The 22,193-nt window shown below is 37.5% G+C and overlaps 1 protein-coding gene across 2 annotated transcripts; it reads left to right on the top strand.

The window, feature by feature from the left end:
* The first annotated feature begins 2,789 nt into the window (after positions 1-2,789).
* Positions 2,790-21,095, top strand: LOC116717419 (doublecortin domain-containing protein 2). Of its 2 annotated transcripts, none has more exons than XM_032558793.1 (9): positions 2,790-3,936; positions 5,904-5,958; positions 8,849-8,925; positions 9,028-9,162; positions 9,350-9,499; positions 10,337-10,391; positions 10,576-10,759; positions 19,541-19,611; positions 19,830-21,095. In XM_032558793.1, exons 1-9 carry the CDS (start codon positions 3,650-3,652, stop codon positions 20,523-20,525), a joined length of 1,710 nt encoding a protein of 569 aa, XP_032414684.1. In that variant the 5' UTR covers positions 2,790-3,649; the 3' UTR covers positions 20,526-21,095. The 2 variants fall into 2 exon arrangements, with proteins under 2 accessions (XP_032414684.1, XP_032414685.1); XM_032558794.1 differs by having other exon boundaries at positions 3,830-3,936; positions 5,724-5,958.
* Positions 21,096-22,193: the final 1,098 nt, after the last annotated feature.

The raw sequence follows: 22,193 nt of genomic DNA, 5'->3' as shown, positions 1-22,193 counted from the left end.
CCTTGATGCCTTCACTTGATTGTTTAAATAAAATATGTAGTCTTTGTGACCTATGTATGTCACATTCTAGTGGCTTCCTAAAAGCTTAAAAAGATGCTCATGTAAACAACTAATGCTAAATGATTATTATTGAACTGTAAAGCCTGATTACAGTGAAAGAATTCATTGCACCAGCTTTTAGCATACAGCGAGTATATGTTTTAGGATCATTGATTCATGCTGAAACTGTCTCTAGCTCTCTGAATTGAAACATTGATCATGTGGCCTTCAGACGTGTCTGTTTCATACACGTGTTTTTTGGTCTGACGGTCTTCAGTTGGATAAAAAACAAATATCAATCAGAGAGCATTTCATTTTTTTCTAAGTATGACCAAGAAGCTTCAGTGTTCATTACAATGGTATGAAGCGCACGCACTCAAAATTCTTAGCCAGGAATGGATTCCTAGCAGATAACATTTAGGATGATTACTGTCTACAAAAGATTGACAAGATTCAATTTCTGCTGACGATCAGCCACGGTAAATATGTGTACAAGCCTTACATCAAATTAGCAAACACAAAACAAATGTATATATATATATATATATATATATGTGTGTGTGTGTGTGTGTGTGTGTTTGTAATCTGAGCAAAGGAGTTTGCTCAGATTACTTTCTTCTGAAAGTAGTTTGTAATGTACGTGTGATTGTCAGCAAAATCAAAACCCTCTGCTACAATTTACAACAAGCAGACAGATGTACATAGCCTCTTTAAAAATGTATTGGTACTTTTCTCAGTAAAAATTATTTTGATCAAATATTTACATTCATGTCGTCACTCCCTGTCGTTTTTGTCTTCCACTGTGACCCGTTTCTAGTTTCAGCTCTCGAAGAGTGCAACCTGCACAATCAAATCTGTTGACAGTAGGTTTGGTTTTAGTCTACATAGTAACATCTGCTATACTATAGTACAATTTCTGTACAATGTAGGAGGATGTGCTCAATAGGACGTGTGTGACTCGACCTTGGCTCTGCTTGTTGACAATGTTAAAGCACAATGAGAATTGCACAGTGAGTTGCTGTGAGAATTTTCCAAATGTTGTCAGCCCAGAGCAATTGCAAGGCAATTTAGCCCATCCGAGGATATGGTTTAAAAGGTGCCATTATCGCATCCAATAAACAAAGCGGTTATGTATAATTGCATGTCTTGCCATTGATGTTGAAACTGAAAATATACTCACAAAGAGTGACAGAAGGAAATCTTTTTGTCTTAAGATTGTGTCAAAGAGGAGAGACACTTTCAGCAACCAGCAAATTGGGGCACATTGTTACCAATTAAATATTAGCAATAATATATACCAGGATTTTGAAACTGCTATTGCCAAAATCTAGTGATTGGATTACTGTTTGCACTGGACTGAAAATGGTTTGTAATTGAGAGAGCAGTGATAAATTAATACATTAAACTACTTATCTAATTGTATTAGTGCTTCACAAAACGCACTTATAAAGTGGTAAATTGGAACCTCAAACATAGCTTCCATATGCTTACCTTATCTTTTACTTGGTGTACACCTCCCTCTACTGGTCAAATAGATATTACTTTGTTCAAAGTCAGTACTTTGAATAGATTATGGCTTTAAAAACTTCAGGAATGCCCAGTGTCTCATGTCACGGCTTTATAAGCATATGATTGATTCATTAATTTACCTCCTCTGAGTTAGTCTGAGACAAACGTGTGGATCTATTATAAGGCAGATTGCAAACAATGTGTGTGCTTGAGTGGCATCAATTAAAAGAAAACCACAAGAGGAATGTAGACTTTCTTTGGCCCAATTTCTCAATTCCACAAAAAAATGTCTGAGTAGAGCTGAAAAGATGCTTGTGAACAAAGACGCATACAAACCTAATTCAGCTACATCATTTCTCTCAGGACGAGTGGGACAAAATTTCAGGGAGCTACCGAGAGGAAGAAAACATACTCATAAAATCTGATAAAAGGCATGTTGCTTAATAGGCAATTGTCCCAAATACTAAGGAAAGGTATGCAGATTTTTGACTATTTGCATTAAACAAGTTCTGTGATCATGGCCTAATATTTTTATTTTTGTGAGTGCTTCATCCCTTTGAGAGATTTTTGGTACTTTCTTTCATCTTTCAGTCAGGTAAATCTCTTTTTTTATCTATTTGAAGAAAAGAAAAGAAGCTGCCTAATAATTATGCAAACCTCGATGTAGTGTGTTGACCTCCTTAGGCCTCAATATTTGCTTAAATCCAGTAAGCATTCAAGTTTATCCAGCTTCCAGTTAGAAAATAACGTGCCCAAGAATAAGGATGTGGTTAAAATACCCACTTCTCTAATAATCATGCACACAGCATACCTGCGACTTTCACTAGATTTAGCATGCATGGCAGTCATATTGCACTTGGTGACCTCTGACTTTCGCAGTCCGATTTCTGACTGCAGAGGTCGTTTTGTTGCTTTTCTGGCTCAGGGTCACAGAAGATCTGACTTCAGAGCGCAAACTCAGTGCACCATAACAATTCTTCATATTATCTCATTATCTGCATTTCATCTGGTCATTTTAAACAATTTTTGGAGGCTGAAAAACTAATCCTCATAACTCACTCTGTCGCGTCAAAGTGAACCTGGAGATAGATTGATATGTCACTTTCAAACTGTTATTTTCTTCATTTTTTTTTTTCTCAATACAGCAATTTTTAGGTCACATAGTTGGAAGCTACTATCCATGCAAAAATATCAATGTGAGACCTTTGGATAAAACCAACAACCAAGGCATTTAATGTTCCTTATACATTTCGCTGACTTTTGAAGGTCTCCATATTCCTTTTGACAATGAGGAGAAGCCAAAGGACACAGTGTTCTTCCTGATGTTGCGCAACACAATTAAAGTTCACAAAACAAACATGTTTTCAGTCCCACTTTCAGGATGTCACTGGGAACCCTCTGGCTTCAGGTCCCTTGGTGTCCAATTATCTTCTCGCATGGCTGCAAGGGACATACTCAGGTCTTGCACATCCGCTTGGATCCCAGATCATCTTTCTTACCCCACCAACTGCACCTTTTCTTATTTCCAGGAGCACACACCGTCACCAATGTTGAATAGATGAGTCTTTTGCCCATTGGTTCATAATTGGCCACTTGATGATAAGAAAGTCCCATCCAATCTGTGACAGAACAACGTGTTCCCGAAGACATGTCCCAACAGATGAGCTCCCAAGACACCTGGGTCACAGAGCAGAGGAAGCTGCAGCAGGACACCGGCTGTACAACCACCTGTAGCGCAGCACGGAGAATCAGTCCTCTGCAGTGAACAAGAAGACGTGAAATCTGTGGATTTTTGATATCTTCAACTTTGAAGCAATATTTCGAACGCTCGACGTTACTTTTAAAGAAGTAAACTCTCCTTGACTGACCGTTCAAAGCGCTGTTTGGATACCTGCGCGCTGCGTTTTCCTGCTCGACCGCTCACCTCCACCAAACCGTAAAGATTTGGCAAGGATGAATCAGCTCTGATTACATTGTCATGGCACACAGACATGCGGTTCACAGCGGGGCGCAGAGGGTTATGACTCTATCTTAACGGGTTTCTTTCTCAGTCGCGCTTCTGTTGCTGTTGTTGTTGTTGTTTTGTTTCCCCGGCGCAGACATGGGTTCGGAGAAGCCAAACTTTCTCTCGCAGCCCGTGGTGAAAAACGTCTTCATGTTCCGGAACGGAGACCCTTACTACGAGGCAAGACGGATAGTCATCAACGAGAAGAGAGTGTGTAACTTCGAGACGCTGCTGCGAGAGGTGACCGGCGGGGTACAGGCTCCGTTCGGGGCGGTGAGGAACATCTACACGCCAAGAAGGGGGCACAAGGTGGACTGCATGGAGAGCCTGCAGAGCGGGGAGCAGTACGTCGCTGCGGGAAAAGAGAAATTCAAAAAGCTCGAGTAAGAAAGATACAAAGAATCAAATGTCTCGTGCATGTTGTGGTGGATAACCCTGTGTGACGTATCCGCTATGCTGCGCGCCCTTTAAATTACAGTTAAATATCAGCACTTGAGATCCTTGATTATAATAACTGAGTTTCACAGTCATTTTAGGGACGAGCAACAATGCATCCATGACAGACGCTCAACATTCAGACCTGCTGACTGAATCCGGGTATTAAAATCTACTGTGACTCAACAGTTGTGCTGAGTGCTGAGTCACAGCTTGATGAGATCAGGCCTGAACAGAAGCATTGGCCTAAAAATAAGTGGACTTATGGATAAGATAATTAGATCCGCACATTCAAGCAGCCTGTAGAATTTAATTATGCGAATAGACACCTTCACTGATTATATGCAGGGCATTATACAGTAAGGCATACAGGATCTTAATGTATATTTTCTTTTTGTATTATTGCAATCTGTTTCTTGCAAACATTTGCTCAAGTTTGTTAATGTTGTACACCAAACACATAAAAACCTAGAGCACAGGATGAAGTTAACAGAAGAGAACAACTCTATAAAAACAAGAGCATGTTTTACCTGCTCTCTGAACTCATGGTCTAAATCACAGGTTTTAAATCATCATGAGCACATATATATGAAATTATATTGTCGTTTTATAGTTGTAAGTTAAATGTTGGCTAAGTTGTGAAAAGATTTACTCCTTTAATGCTCAGAGATATATTGTGATTTGTAAATATAACTTTAACTGGTGACAAAGTTGTTAGCACTGTTGCCTTACACTAAAAAGGTCTTGGGTGTGATTCCTGACACACCCTGTGACACGGGCCTTAATGTGTGGAGTTTTTAATGCACTCATGCATGGATATATATTTTATTTTATTCTATTAGCTTTTTATCTCGCCATTCATCTTGTATCATGTTAAAAGTTACCACAACTTTTTTAAATTTATATTTTTAATTATCTGAATGGTTGCAAATGTATCAGAACCCCATAACCAGAGTGACTTACTCTTGGCACAGCCAAGCACAGAATATGCTTTATTTTTCTATACTATTTATTTTATACTTTAATGGGTAATTAATGGGTATTTAATGGGTATTTAATGGGTATTCTCTGCTGCAGAACTACACTTTGGCTGACACTGTGTATTGACATTGCTGTTTTGTTATTTAGGGCAACTAAGATATGTGCACATAAAATTGCACTATGAGACAGAACTACAATGCAAAAATACAAACAAACACAAACATTTGACGTGTGCCGCTGCATTTCAGCATCTTTAGGAGCAATCGTATTTAATCATTACACTCTACAGTGAGTTTTATCTCTGTGGCATCTTCATTAATGGGCATTGCTATAAAAAGTTCAATCTTCAGTGGCCCAGGGGAACATACTCAATTTGCGTATCAACGTATTAGCTTGTAAGCTGCTGCCTTTAAATGTCCACATTGTCCCGTAAGGTCAATAGACAAACAATGTCCAAGATATTTAACCAGATTGAACACTTTCAAAACAATACAGAACAGATAAAATACAAAAATGCTGCTTTGCAATTCTTCCTTTTTCATAATCTGAATTTAATTTCGTTGACATTTTCTACTTTAAAATATACTTAATGTCAAACTATAAGCTGTATAATGTTCTTTTACTCATAAAGGCCATCTCTACATGGATAGAAACAATCTCTAGATCTGCTGCTGTTAAGCTGTCACTTGAAGTACCAACAGATGCATACCGACTGTAAATATTCTTACCACAAATATCTGTTCTTATACCATAGATACAAGTTATAGTTGCAAGACCTGGACAGATATGATAGATATTGGCATCTCCCACTCCATGTTGCAGTTTTCAGTAATGTCTGACGACCCACTGAGTATTTGTGACATACATTCACTATTTCATCACAATGGGGTGTACGATTAACCTATCTTCACTTCTCTACATGCTGCCTTCCAAGTTATCTAGATATTGGGACCCGAAAGAAGAGGATGATGCAGACACTGCCAGCTCAGGTAAGGCAGCACTTTCTAATGTTCTGTCCTCATTTAACAGAGAAGGGGAAATTCCTGCCAGCTGAATTAAAACAGTGTACCTCCACTGCAGGATTAGAAGCTCCTCATCCATCAATGAATTATATTTCATTTGACCTTTTTGTATTGGAACACGCTGCAAGAACAATTACTTCAAAAGACTGTTTGCCGATTGAGTGATCAAAACCTCTCTGGGGGTTCCCGTGATACGGAAACCTAGTTTTACAGCATGTGCATCTCAATGTTATTGTTTACTTTAGTGTAGGTGTGAGGCACCAATCATCTCCTCATGTTTCTAGCAGTAAGTAAACAGATCTGGTCATAAGACACTGTTCAGCTTCTGCAATGGTAGAGCTGCATATCTAGACCGTTTAAGGGTAAAAAAAATATTCTGTGCTTCTAAAGAAACAATTTCTGTAACTTGTGTTTGAAGCATTTAAATCCTATGATTAAATGTGAGATACAAAAAGAGAGTTTCTAAGCATTTGATGAAGATATTTTAGTCAAGGTGTGATGTAAAGCATTCCTCTGTTGTTATTCATGAAGAAACACTTTGCCGTTGTCTCAGTAGCCATGCATTATTGATTTATGTATCATAATCATCCCTCTTTTAATGCATCTTTAATCACCTGCTATAAAGTCACAGCCTAAACTGGAGCAGCTAAAAGTCACGCTGCTCTCAGGTTCGTGTATTTTAATTGTTCACCTGATGTCCCTTTATCCACATAGCAGACACCTTGAAAATGTTTCTAAAATGATTTTTATCCAGGAAATAACATGCAGTATATGTCATACCAAACTTTATTGGAAAGGGGGAAGCATATAAGGTGTGCAGAAAATAATATGGTGCTAGGACACAATAAAAAAATAAATAAATAAAACCAAAGTCAAACAGACAGAGAAAGCAAAAGCTTTAATAGATGACAATATGAAGCTGAGCCTATGCCAAAGAGCCCCAGCAAAACTTCCACTTTTAAATGAAAATGATGCTGGAGCAGTGAAAAAGCAAATTAGCCCCTTTCAGATAATAGTTCTAAACACGCAACCCTGAATCTACCATCGCAAATCACTTTGTCACTTCATGTCACACAGGTCAGCCTGCTGATATCACAGGCCCTGAATGCTCACACAGCATGTGCTGCGATTGAAAAAACTTAAGAGACGTTGTTTACACCTCAGAGCATTTGTAAGAGTTTATGTCACAATCCTCCTGCCGACTTCTTAAATCCATTCAGTGCTTGAAACACGTGCGCATGTTGTGCACCATCATCCACATTTTCCTATCAGCAGCAGATTGTGGGGAGCGACATATTGCTCAGATCAAACGGACTTTGGAAAATCATGCGACTCATCCATTATCCCCGCACGCCGCAGACCCCAGCGGCTTCTGTCTTCGCCTGCTATCGTAGCTATCATCACCTCACACTCACTCCGCAATCCGCTGTGACTCCTCACACTTCGTAGTGGTTAAAGGCTGGTGGCTACACCACAAAGGTGGATCAGAGGTGTAAAGTCTGTGGAGTGACTTCCACCCCCATTTCATGTTGGGACCTTACAATTGATTGGGAGTTGTAGAGATCACAGAACGAAAACATTATCTGAAAGGGGCCATTGACTGACCCACAGAGACATGGTGAAATTTTTTATGGACTAATGAAAGCAAGCTTGTTCTGTTTGGGTTGAGAAGCCCCAGGGAGTTTGTCATATACACTCAAAACACTAATTTGAAACTACAGTACACTGCAAAACATTGTGGCTCAGGCACAATGCCTTAAGGATGTTTCTCATTGTGTCAGGCCAATTTAGTATTGTTTGCTACTGCTCTCCTGTTCTATGCCCTTGAAATAGGTGTTTCCAAAAGACTACATTAATTTTTTGTAACCACACTGCCATTACTATAGGGGACTGTAAATAATGAGGTGCAAAATTGTAATTTGCTTACTGCAGAAAATACTGAGGCTTTAAGATTTTATTAGCATTCTGTAAAAAGTACTTTTTATGAACCAAAGTTGTGTACATAAAGATAAAAACTTAATAATTCTATCTAGATACTGTAAAAGCTGAGATTTTTTGGTATGTGAAAAACAAAGCCTTCTGGTAAAAAATACAAGATGTCATTTTGTTAAAGCTGTTCTCAGATAGCAACATAATCTGGCCTCTGCATGGATTTCATCTCTGAATATGAACTTCTAAGATGGCAGGTACATTACAACAAACAGGATCATCTTACAGAACCTTGCTTTGTTTGTTGCTGGCTAGAATTAAGTGGGTGCTGTCTGTTTCTCAAGTTTTTTTATCTTTTTTTTTTTTTTTTACATAATAGACTAAAAGTGGTTTGTGTGAAGGTTTATTTGCATTTTTCTCCAAAATGTTTTGTCTGAAACAATTTGTCAGCTTGGCAGTATATTTTTTTTATTTTTATTTTTTGCAGAGCAATCTCATAGGATCTCAAAGGACTTATTTATTTGGTGCCAAATAAATCCAAGACAGATAATTATTAGTCTGTTTTTTTCCTTTAGCAGTTTGTCTTCTTTAGTCCTGCCATTTGGAGTTAATTTACTGTTTTTGTTTATATGACTATTTGTCTTAAGTACAGAGTACAGTTCCACCTTTAATTGCAAACCTTTCCCAGTAGTGGCTTCATCTCCCTGTAGTTTTAAACAAACAAGTTTGTACACTGCAGTAAGGTCACTGGACAATACTATCCTCATTGTATTCATTAGTTTTTAGAGTCTTTATAGGGATATTATTCTAAACCCCTGGCTATTTTTATACTAGCTCTGATGGGGTTATGCTGTAATACACAGCATAAAATGTTTTAGTATTCATACTTAAACATTTAAAGGGAATATTTTTCTCTCTCTCTTCTCAGGCCAGGCCACTCCCACAAAATCGAATCATTGTGTCGGCACGATTTCTAAAACCCATCAAAGAACCATGCACAATATTGTAAGTAGAGCACTACCACTCACTGAATATTTTTGGATTTTTTTGCCCTTGACATAGGAGCATAGAATGTCTCTGTTGCATTGTCTGTGTCGTTTTGGATAGTGTCGTAGCAAACCGTGATGTGTTGAACCCTGCAATGAGACTGCTGATCCACCAGAGGATGATGGACCAGTTTGAACGAATACTAGAAATGATTACAGAAAAGATGGGCTTGCGAATCCTGGGAGGTGTACGAAGGTAAACAAAGATTGCATAAATGGATTTTCTGTCTCTCTATATTGTCGTGTGTGCATGCGTGTCTATCATCGCTGTTTCAGTATATGCAAACAACATTTCGTGGGAGTATGAAAACTTTAAAAATTATTGAGTAGCTTTTACGATTTGTTGAAACAAAAAGGGATTGTCCTCCATTTTTGCTCCGTAGTCTCTACACCTATGAAGGCCATCAGGTGACTGATGGGAGTAAGCTGGAGTGCGGGCAGCTTTACGTGGCTGTGGGCAGAGAGAGATTTAAGAAGCTTCCATACAGTGACCTTCTCTTCACTAGGCCCAAAGGAACAAGAAGGATCAGAGGGTAAGCTGTACGCTGCAGAAAATCCATGGAAATTATTTGATCAAATGTTCAATCTGAGCAGTTTCACAATTACATTTGAATTAAGTTTGACATTTTTCTCTACTTAGCGTTAGTTTAAACCACTATTCTGAACACATTTTAATAATTCCTTATTAGAGATCGCCTACTTCTTCATAAAATTATGCAATATGCAGTCTAAGTTAGGGCTGCCTTAATGGATTTTTTCCTTTCTTTGTTAGGTTATAGACATGCAGCTCTAAAAATGTTGAGACACAAAAATCAAAAGATATATTTTGCATGGGAGTTTGAGAAATTCAGAGCAGTTTATAAAATGTGCCTGAATTCAAGATAAAACAATACTCTCTCCATACATGCACCTTATATTCTTGGTATACATTAAAATCTTTAAGCAACTGGAAAATGATTAGATATTCCAGACATTTGTTTTGCTGCAATTGAATTGATATTTTATGTCAATGCTTATGTTTTATGCTTACGATCATAAAAATAAGTTATTGTAGCAGAAATGCATTATGTTATTTATTTCATATGTACAAACAATAAACAAAATGTAAATGTTTTTTTTTCTGTTTGACATGTCATCAAACTTTATTTTGTGGATAAAAAGAGTGCCATGCATGCACTTTTTTTCCAAAGTGCATGTATGGCAGCGGAACAAACTAAGTCATCTCCAAACACTAGAGTGTTTATCATACTAATGCAATTGTATTAGGCTCCCATTTGATTTTTATCTTTTTTGTATGAAAAACAAATTCAACTAAATGTGACTGTAGAATAATTAAAATGGATTATTCATGTCATTTTTTTATTTTTCAGAATGAAGGCTCATTCTTTACCACCCATCTATCGATTCTCAAAACAGAGTGGAAATGTAAGAGCTGACAACTATCAGGTTTTATGTTTTACATGCCATGTTCGGTAGAAACATCTTCATTTTACAAAAGCAGTTCAAAATCCTAAAGTCTTTACATGTATTGTGGAAAACTATGTAGGACTTTAAATCTAGTCCTGAGTTTTCCCTAGTTATTAATCAGTTTGATTGTCCTGTGCCTCAGAGTAAATCCCCAGGTCGTTCCAGCGACAGTGGGGATGGGGATTCCAAAGCCTCTCCTCCGAACCACTGCGGCAGCAGCAAGGAAGACCTGACCTCTACTGTGAGAGAGATCTCTCAGGCTAGGCTGCTCACCCTCAGGAAGAAGAAAAGTGGGCAAAGCATCACGGCCGACTCACCTGATAACGGTAACGCACATGTTGACTACAGAGAAAAAGGATACATTAGTCTAAGTAAGGATTAAATGTATTAATACTCACTAGCCTAAAGGTGGTCTTGTGGTTATTATGGTTTTGAAGCAGCAGCAGGTGAATCAGGTCAATCTGACAGCAGCTGTGTTGCATCAGCAAATCTGCAACTATAGAAAAGAATCATGATTGTTTGTGTCTACAGAAATACCTTCTGTAGGTGCTCACACTGTTAAATCAAATCACTTTAAAATATGTTACTGACCATATTTAGCATTTATTGGAGACATTAATCATTTTTGATTAACACCAAATGTATATAATAGTAGTAAATTAATGCAATGAAGGCTGCTGAAGTGAGATATATTGCAGACAGTATGATGTAATTTGTCTTTCTTTTAGAGCTTATGCAACTTGCTGCATGCCTGCATGGCCACTAAGTGGCACTGTTGCTCTGCAAAACACGGACTTTAAAATTGATCTGGCTTGCATGGTGACTTTGACCAAGAAACACATTACATCATTCTTCAGGCTTGTGAGCAACATGGTGTAAAGTCCTGGACAAAGAAGGAAAGAAAAAAAAGAAGATTGCATTTTTGTTTTTTATTTTGTACTTAGGAGTGACTTATAACAATTAAAAGCATTTGTTCTTCCTGAACAGATGTTTTCGGTTAATGAAATGTGGCAGATCACAAGGATGTTTTTTGCACAATGCAGGAACCAACAATTAATCTCCTGCTGCTTGAAGCATTACATCATCTATTACCTGATGGTGTAATTTTTTTTTTTTCTCTTTTGTCGGCTGTCACCAAAAGTACAGAGAAGGGTGGAGAATTTGTGTCTGGGGAGCTGGCATTTTGAATCGAAAGAGAGGACTCAGAAACATCTGTCGGCCGTTTGCTCACTTCGGTCTGCACACACATAATTTTTTCCTACTGCCCCACAATAATGTCACCCTGAAAATCCATCTTTCGGGACATCGAACTAGAGCAACAGACAATCATGTTACATTATTGGTCACATTGGATGACATTGAGCAAAATCGTATTTAGAAAACAGAGCATGAAAACAAGATCAGGCATGTGACAGGATGGCTTGACTCATTTGGAAGCATTTTGCTTCCTCAGACACACATACACGGACACACACACACGCACTCTTATCGTTTAACCTTTTAAATCTCTTACAATGGCTGTCATGCTAACAAGATACAATGGTTTGCTTTTATTTGTTTAGTTTTGTAGCAAGATCGCGGTGTCTTTGAGGAATTATTTTCTGTCTCTGTCCGTGGTTCTGATTGACTTTTTTTTAGAACTGTAGGTTAAGATTTTCTTTTTAAATTACTGTCGCAGTAAAGCAATTTTACAGTGATGTTTATGCAGTTTTATAAATTACTACAGTCTATTTTTGTTTCGATATAGGGCTGCACCTCAAATCATAAATAAGGTCATTTCTTTGAGTGGTATACAGCTAACACTAGACACACAACCTTTTTTCTCCCTAACTGACGTCCAATCAGACTATTTTATTTTCCACCTTTAGTTTAGTAGCGGACATGAATGTCTGAAATATGCCACTTCATGTGCAATAAATATAAAATGTATGAGGTTTCCCTTTAGAGATTGTTATCATTGCTAATGTTTCATTAGATGGACTTTTGAAAACTTGCTTACAATGAGACAAGACAGAGTCTAAACTATGAAATTAAACAGATGATATCTGTCTAATAAAGTTCCTGGTAATAAAAAGCATAGTGGTTGTTATTTGTTGCAGAGAGCACAAGTAAAGTGACACCAAACCAAGAATTAAGGAATCAGTTTAATCTCTTTTGTTGCTCTTTACTTCTTTCCAAACCCAAATTCATTCTTTCCCAGGACAGGCAAGGAAATGGATAATTTATATTCACTTTTTCAGTACTAACTTTATTTTAGTTATTCAGAACAGATCATCTTTAGTGATGATTTCCCTTTACGTAATCATGCCCTGACAGGATGCGAGACGAACATATTTCACCAAAGGACGTCACAAATAACAGGATTATAAAGTTGGCACATTGTTTGGAAAGAACACGTCATGAAAAAGCACACTTCAGATCTGAAACATGAAACGGTCACATGAGATCATCACAGATCATTGTAAATTTGCTTCTGAGTGGGAGTAGATCGAGTAAGAGATATAAATCTTCCGTTCTTACGTCACCGTGTGATCTCTGTCTGTGCATGTGTGTGTGTGTGTGCGCACTGTTTCCAATTAGTCACTGTCTGTCACCTGCTGGTGAGTATGACTCCAGCAGTCTCGGTACGCTGCGCCGTAAAGGCTTTAACTTTTTCTGCTTCGTTGGAGTGATGGCGCTGGAGAGTGACAGCGAGGACAAAGGGTGTAGCGGCGGTGCGAGAACTCAATCAGTAAAGGTCATAGACTGAATGTGAACTGACTGTAACAAACAAGAGGCTCTACCAACAAACTGCGTGTGTGGGTGTGTGTCAACACAGGTGTAAAAGCCTCATCCAAATGAGGCAAATTATTGATCCAACTTGGCCCGTGTTTGCCGTTTTGTTTTCAAAAAAACACATTCATGCTCAATTTGGACAGAGGCAATTAGCAGTTGTTTCTGACCCCGGAATAGAAATAGGATGTTTATCAGTGTTCCCTTACTTAAGGGCCCCTGTGACCAATTCAGTTAATGGCTCCCTTGAGAAGAGGGAAGAAGTACAAGGATGAGGAGTGAGCTTGAAGAGAGGAGCCTAAAAAGAGAAAAGGATGTATCTGAAAAAGGTGAAGAGGGGAAGATAAAAGAGAGGGTTGAAGTAGAGGGACTAATAGGAGAAGATTATAGAAGCAGAAAGGAAGAAAGCGGAACATAGATGGAATCGAATAGCAAATATGATGAATAGCCTCGGTTCATGGAGAGCGAGTGCCGAGGAAAAAGGGCACGGAGCGATATCGAAGGGTTGAGGTGATGGGTGGGGTTTGGGTAATTGCCTTTCATTTGGATAATCTCTCCATTTAGAATCATCAAAGCAGAGTTTTACTTGCTTATACCCCTTGCTGGGGCCAAATTGCTTCTCTGGGAATCAACAAAAGAGTGTTGAGCTTTGGTTAGGATGGACTGACAAACAGGTCTGCACATGTGGAGAGATGGAAAATGCAAAAAATTAAAAACAATAAAAACAGATGAAGAACTGTGCTGATAGTTGTTTTTTTCCCCCTGTGCTTTCATGCATGCAATAGCTAATTAAAACCCAAGGTGGATGATGGCAAGTTACATCCTCGGTCTGTTATGTTTCATTAAGCACAGAAGTAGCATTTTGTATAAACATTACTTTTTTTTTTTTGCCTTAAATTAATCAAAAATCAAGATACTTTGAAAGGCTAAAATACCACAGTGTCAAAGTAGTTGCACAAAATGTTTATACTAATGAAGAAAATGTTTTAGAAAATCTAGCTTGGATATATTAAAATAAAAAAGCAACAAATATTCATTCTGCTGTAAAATACTGATTGCATATTGATGTTAGTTAGCTGCTGACATGCTCCTTGAAACATGTCATACATTCAGTTTAGTTTTTAATAGAATTTACCCCAAATCAAACCTCTAAGGGACTTTACAAGACACATACAGTAAATTCAGTTCATACTGAGAAACATGCCCTCAGATCATTACAACAAAAATCAGTCACATAAACATAATTCAATTATATGCATTCCAACTAAAATCTGTTTCGCTAGTTTAGCTGGTTTAGCATGGCAATGCTTTGTGAAAGAGACCCATAACTTTATTTAAGACTTGGTGTGCCTTGATACCAGTTTTAACCACTTTTAGATTTTTAGATTCACTGCAGCCTGAAGTAAAACAAAGCGTTATGGCATCATAGAAATTCTAATTTATTGTATTTTGTACAACTGTAAAGGTATTATTTCCTCACAGTGTTGAGGAAAGTGTTGTATATAAGCCTCTCAGAACAGTTTTGATGCCTATTGAGTAGTCCTTGTAGGTATTCTTCTTTATGTCTTTCATTTCACAAATGTAAGATGGTGGCCTCCAAATAACCTGAGTAATCTGCTGTAAATGCCTCCGCTGAACCCTCAAGGTCTCTTGAGTTTGCACAAAACCTCATGCTGTGAATAGCCTGTTGCCTCCCTTTCAGGCGGCAGACCTCCTCCATCTTTTGAGTGCAGCGGTTCAGTTTCACCAAGGATGCACATTACTCCCGTCTTCCACTAACCAATCCTGTCACTTCTGAAGTCATCTTCAACCCCCCCTGACCCCTCAACCATAGCCCCCATAGCCCCCATAGCCCCCACCCCAAATGAAAACATTGTTTGTATTGTTCGCAAGTCGAATGGGAGAGAGAAATGAAGATTGCAGCTTTTAGGTCTGTTGGATCTGTATAAGAAAAAGGAAGTCCGGGACTAGCAGATCAAACATTTTTCTCTTATGTTATAAAACGTGATCCTGTCTTGTTGGGGAATTGTTCCTGTCAGCATACAGTATGTGTTTAGTCGACTAAATGTTTTTCAGTCCTTTTGTTTTTAACACAACCAAAGAATAGGCTCTTCATAATATTTTGATACAGAACTACTAAATTAAAAAGCAGGGTAGCTATACTAATCTCTGAAATGTGTTAGATTTTTCAGCTCTGACATAACATTGCTGGTTGTGGCATACATAATACTTATATATATATAAATTTCTTCTTATATCTGTTGTCTCTATTTAGTTTGCACGGCCCATTTTTTCGATGGGGCCCATCTGAGCGGCTGTGATAGAAGCATTAGGTTGTGTGACGCTTGAATCAGCACAAGACATCAAAAGCACTTTGACATACAGTCTGCGTTACATAAGTAAAAAGCTGACATTTGGGGGAATCTGTTGGTTGTGTCCAATCTTCAGAAGAACGCTTTGGTTTGGGGATTTGTGTTCAGTGTTGTGAGTTGAAGTGACATGCAAAGAATATCAATACCTCTCCAGCATTTACAGATATGATCATTTTACAACCAAAGATGAAGAAAATGGTTCACGGTTTTCACATGAAAACGTAAAAAGTGTGACATTTATATGTGTTAAACCCCCTTTACGACTCCTAAAAGTTTTTTTATTTATTTTTTTAAACGTTTCTCAAGTAAATGTATCTGAATAAAAGCAATTAGTTACTACACTTTATACCTTGAGCGCACAATTCCCTTCTGAAACACAGTGGTGGCAGCAGCATCCTGTGGGGATCCTTTCCGTGATCAGGTTGAACAAAAACAGCTTAGAGCTGCAAAAGTCCTGAGACTGAGTGAAACTTCAGGAACAATGACCTTTGCATATTTGTGTGTTAGAATGGCCTAGTCAAAGTTTTGACTTGAATTAATGTATACTTTTTTAGCACAGTTTGCATGTGCAATCCACTGTGTTGCACTCACTCTTGGCCTTTCAAATATGCATCCAATTTTACAATTTTTTTTACCCAATCAAATCTCTCACAGTCAGAGGAAAACAGCATCAAAATGTTGTGTTGTTTCAAACCATGTTTTAAACATCTGTTATGCTCGCTTATTTTCTCTGAGGCAGTTAAACACATGGCAATGCATAAGTATTTCATACTTGAGTATCCGAAAGCAAGCAGGTCATTCAGGTGAAAACCTTTGACTAATAAAGACACCCAGTGTTCAGGGAACTGTGAGGGAAAAAAAAATAATAAGAAAACGGCAAGAGAGAGAACATCTTGAATGAATTATTTAAGCTGAAGCCATGACCTTTATAAATATGACTCTGCCTGTCTGCCTGCAACATTGTTAAGCTTTGATTTAATGTCAGAGCTATCTCAACACAAGGCTGCACATTACTATCGATATGACACTAAATAACAGAAATATCTCCTTCAAAAGAGACATTTATGTATCTATCCAGATTCATGCTGGAAAAAACCCCATAAATGCAGTTGAAACATTTGTTTATTTATTGTATTGTATTGTATATGTACATATATGTATGTATGGATGTACATACGTATGTACATCAAGCTCCAGAGCAGCTGCTTGGAGTCAAATTGACTGTTTTAAAGTAAAACAAACAGGATGTTTAAAAGAGCTTCTCTAAAGCCCCAGGTGGTTTTCTGCAACCTTTTCTCTGAAGTGAATGAGCTTTGGGACCAGGGAACTGAACTTTGCAAGGAGAGATGGGTGTGTGTGTGTGGGTGCGTGTGTGTGTGTGTGTTTGATTAGGGCTTGTTATCATTATTTTAAAGTTTGGAAAAGAGAAAAATAATGTAAAATATAGTTTTGAAAACCAACTTTTATGTCCACACTTTATTACCCGTCTCACACTTATCTTAGTTTACTCAGGTTTATAATTTGTCATATTTCATAAAAGTCAAAAGCACAACTAATGGGAGAGACTGTAACATATAAAATCTTTAAAAAGTAAACATTTTTCATTATATCATCTCTGCTATTGTTTATCTTCATAATTAAATAACTTTACTATCCAGATAAATAATCTGACATGCAATAACCACATTTTTATGTGTCGGTTTGTACTTATTAGCAGGCCTGGTTTGAAACTGTTGTGTTTTTTGTATTTCTTGGATTTTGAAGGAATTTCTCAGGCTCTTGCACTTCATATTTTGAATCAAACAGATCACTGGAGCCTTATCTCACAACTAAGCAAAGCCTTATTTGGTTTGCTGTATTTGTCTTTGTGTCACTTCTTTCATAAACGTTGCATCCCCTGGCAAAGGTTTTCAGATTTTATCATAATGATATCAATAATTACGACCCATTGAACTAAGCGTAAATTTCATCAACAGCAAAAACAGATGCAGTGATCTAAGAAAACATAACATGTCTGTAAGCAAAGATGGAGTCTCCTCTTTAAGCGATGAGAGGATCTCTTCCAACTCTATCATTTCATCTCCAGTTGTGCTTTGCTGTGATTCTTTTAAACAACAAACATTTACAACTTTCCCTTCTAGGATAATGGCTGCAAGAGCCATTTGTGCACGCAATTACACCCACTTACAGCTCCATCCTTGCTGATGGATGAGCTTTGGCTTTAAACCTGAATTGTGGGTGCGATCTGTTTTCGAGCCAGTTGTGTGTAAATTAAACGTATGCATGCGTTTGGATGACGATGGAACGACGACAAAAAAAGTTTCACAGTCTCATACGTTACCTTAAACATGAAGCAGTCTGAGTATTTGCAGCACCAGATCTCAGACGTACTTACATTCAATCGAGAGCAGGAAGCTGATATTTTAAATGTTGTTTTCAATGTGATTTAGCATTTTCATGAGCCTGAGCCTCTTCCTTCTCAAATTACGTTAAGTTGTTTAGAGTCGTGGCAGCTCATCCTCTGCTTACAGCTCCTCTCTCAGCCGCCTGGCCCTCGCTCCTAATGAATGCAAGTAATTTCCATAAAATATTCTTAAAAAGGGTCCACTATTATTACCATAACGTTTCATCTTCCACCATGGCTAAACTTCAATCAGTTTTGCATTTTAAATGCATTAAATGTCTCCATAAACCCTTCTAATCTCTACCCGAGTCATTTTTCTTCCGTAACAGCTTTGTGTAGAAAGGAAAACTAATATTAAAGACATTAATTACTCTCTTCTGTTTTGTTTTGGGGTTTTTTTTTTTCAGCTTATTTCTGTTTGGAAAGTTTAGTCTCATCCAGTGTTTGAGAACAAGTGTGTAATTATGTTGTTTATCAGCGCGTAGAGTTGAGTTCGTCCTATGATATTCAGCAGCAACCATTCCAGAGCCTTTGATGAGCATGCTCACATGCAAGCTGAAAAGCAATATATTAATTTTGCACATCAGCAAACCTTCTTTGCTGGGCTGACTGGCTTAATAGAAATGAGGAGTTATTGAGCTGCTGTATACTATCTTCATTTAATTGACAGGACTTACACTGCAGTGTTGATTTTGAATGTTTTTTTATAGTTGTGTAAATGTGTCCTCTTCACATTATATGGCAACAACTAGGATAACATCTAATGCAACATACTGTATGCCAACATGCAAAGAGATAACACTTTAATTAAATGAGAGAATATGAATGAATATGCACTCGCTCTGTTTTGATTCTTGTAGTGAGATCATCTTTAATGTTTTTTTTTTTCATTGTCCACAAGGTGTCAGCGTTGTGCTGTTTGCTCAAGTCTAACAGCACAACAGTGAAATGAAAGGATAACAAGTGTAACAACAGTTATCTCACTGGAGGGTGAACAAAAGCTTTCTTATTTCTGGATTTTATGGATGCATGAAAATAATTAATTTGGGGAAACTTGGGAAATGTATTTAGCTGGTTTTAAAATTCTGAGCAGAGAGCATAAAAACAAGCTTGAACTTGAAACAGAATAATAAGCTTGGGTTTAGACAACTGACATGGCTATAGTTATCCACATAAAAAAATATTATTGACATTGCATTTTACTTTTAAAAAGCTGTTGAGTTCTTAGAAGCTTTACGTAGTTAATTTTTTTCAGTGTCAGTCAACTTAACTGGTACTGTTAGTAAAAATGTCTGTAAAGCCTTAAAAATCAATCCATCGTTTATCACAGTAGCCTAATTTTACACTAGAGATAATATCAAGCAATGTGAAAAGTGACTCATTATCTGAGATTCATGGTCAGTCCTAATGAAACAAGACATATATTTTTTTTGTGTGCGTGTGTGTGTGAGATGTAAGACACAGGAATATATGCTTTTAAGTCCATGTAAGGGTCTTTTAATTAAGCTTTTTTTTTTTACAGTTAGACTCACACCTTTGGTCTTTATTTCTGTTTCCAGATGTCAGAGAACCACAGGCTGACAGAGAAAACACAGAGCGCGAAACCTCCCAAGATCAGAGAGCTGAAGAGGTATGAACGTAAAAAATCGATTCTATTGATCTAGTGAAAATGGATGCGTTGGTAAATTTGTTTGGTTCATTGGTTTTGCGAAATTAGAGTCATCTTACATTGTTTTTCTCAAATTATTTTAAACATATATTTGCAACCCTCGTACTCCCACCGTCTTTTAATAGAAATGTTGTTAAGACACGTCTTTCTAACAAAATTCACATTTTTCTGTGTTACAGAAATCTGATGCATCCGATGGCCAAAGGGCTTCAAAAGAGGACAGTGAAAATACCGAAGAGGAACCCTGTTCTGAAAACGCCACAGAAACAGAAGGACCGACAAGCAAAGATGACAGGGAACATATCCAAGACACAAATGTTGCAAAAGAAGAAGAGGAGAAGAAGGAAGCTGATGAGCAAAATGATGAGAAAGAAGGGGGAGGTACTGCAATGAATGAGCAGAAGGTGGAGGAAGTTAAAGAAGTGAAGGATGAAGTCAGAGTAGAGAGTAAGAATGAGGTTGATATTGAGGATCCGGCGTCCACTAGCAGTCCTGTTGATGATAAGCCCCAGGACAATAAAGAGCTAGAAGAAGCATCCTCTGAGGCTAAGAAAGAGCAAGACGATGATACAGAAGAAGATAAGCAAGAGAGAGCTGGTGGTAATGGGGAGGAAAGCAGCAATGGCCACAGTAATGATGCAGACATGGGGGAGGAACGAAAGGAGACAGAAAACGGCAACATGCCTGGCGAGACTCAGTCGGATAACGAGGAAAAAGGAAGCGGAGCTACTAGAAGCAGCAGCAGGACCAGTAACCAGGAGGAAGATGTCATCACATCAAAAGATGATTCTCCCATTGAGTCAGGAAAAGAAGAGAAGATTAACAGAGAGATGAATGGAAAGGTAGAAACTGAAGTAGAGCCGGAAACAAACTAGCCACAGAAGCAAGAGAGTATGAGGACGATGTTGCTCAAAACAATCAAGACAACTAAAGTAGCAAAGAGTGAGATTAGTAAAAGGAAACCCTAAAACTAAAATGAGCATTTGCAGAGAAGAAGAATAAAAAAGAGCAATAATACCACAATTAATGGAACTGTGCTTTGATGTTTCCATTGAGTTTTCAAAAAGAAGAGTTCATATCTATAAGCAGATAGTCTTTCAATGCCTTTGACTAACTTCTAATCTACAGACACAGCTAAACCAATGAAAGCTACTGTATTGTGATAAATATTTATTTTGCATATTAATGAATATGGTTAACTCTTAAGGTGCTTTGTTTAATGAAACAATCTGTGAGCTCTCTAGTTTTGAGAAAGATCATGTTAACATTATAGTGAACACAAACCTTGTGAATTCCTGTAGGCATCTAAACAGCCAACATGGTCTGACAATCTTGTATTAATGCTACATCCTCACTGTATAGTCAAAGTGTAAAATTTATTTATTTACTTATTCATTTATATTTGTCAGATATCTGAAGAATAAAACTGCATAAATCAAGAATATGTATATTTTTTGAGTCATGTTAATGATTCATTTTCATATTTCAGGGCCAGTGTGTGATTTTCACTAATGTTGACACTTTTTTGGAGGAGTCTTATTTCTTTATTGTACCATCTGCTTTTTTCCCAAGTACCAGCATTAGCAAATATGACTCCCTGCATGATGCTAGTACCACTATGCCACAAAAACAGATGTACAGATGCATGACAGATGGTGCTCTCGTGTGTGTTTGGGCTCTATGCTTTTGGTTGCTGCCTCCTCACATAACATTTGTACTGCCCTTTTATTCCTTTTTGGGAGTTTCTTTTTGGCACTGTGGCATCTTTAAATTTGAAAACTCTCAGGTTGGCTCTGGGTTTTAAACATATTTTTGTGATTAGTGTAAAGAAGATTACAGAGAACAGATTGGGTCCAGAATTATTATGATATATTTTTTTCTGATTTATTTTTCAGAGCTATTTCCAAAGTGGTATGGAGGGTGGTACCACCACCTGAAAATGACTGACAAGAGAATGCAAAATTTGGTCAATATCAGTTCCTGCAAAGAATAATAGTAATAAAAATTATTCAAATGGTTTAAAATTCTTATAGGGCATCTTTCAGCAAGTCATTGAGTTGGAGTCTCTAAACTAAGATTCAGTTACTCACAGTTACCACAAGCTAAATAATAATGACAGAAAAAAAGAAATATTAAAGAAATAAACTTTTTGTATGGTGTGCAAATTTGTATTTCATAAAGATTTAAAAAAGGAAAAGAAACTCAAAACAAGCTAAGTTTCCTTAGTAATGCTGTAGTGTGTTATCTATAATTGGAATTCAATCAAGTACCTGATGTGTTAACCCTTCCTCTAATAATTGCTTACAATAATCTCAAAAGTATTTTCATTTTAATACCCCATTGTCAGCAAGCCATTTAATGTCATTAAAAAAATTAAGCTAATATGAAGAGTGTAGAAAGATTGCAGCAGAAACAAATGGCAACTGTATTCTGACCATACAACATCTTAGAAAAGCCTCCACATGTCCTCAACATGACCTGAACAGACGCATACAGACAGTTAATATATCACCAATTAGGTGTGATTCAGAGCACTTGGCATT

This window comes from Xiphophorus hellerii, chromosome 3, assembly GCF_003331165.1.
Source record: "Xiphophorus hellerii strain 12219 chromosome 3, Xiphophorus_hellerii-4.1, whole genome shotgun sequence".
NCBI classification, from domain to species: domain Eukaryota; kingdom Metazoa; phylum Chordata; class Actinopteri; order Cyprinodontiformes; family Poeciliidae; genus Xiphophorus; species Xiphophorus hellerii.
Note: the sequence above shows the minus strand (reverse complement) of the source record. Positions and strands in the feature narration are given on the sequence as shown.

Coding starts and splice junctions, on each gene's coding strand:
- LOC116717419 (XM_032558793.1), top strand. CDS start 3,650: ATGGGTTCGGAGAAGCCAAACTTTCTCTCGCAGCCCGTGGTGAAAAAC. Junction 5,959..8,848: donor TGCAGACACTGCCAGCTCAG/GTAAGGCAGCAC, acceptor CTCTCTTCTCAG/GCCAGGCCACTCCCACAAAA. Junction 8,926..9,027: donor AAAGAACCATGCACAATATT/GTAAGTAGAGCA, acceptor CGTTTTGGATAG/TGTCGTAGCAAACCGTGATG.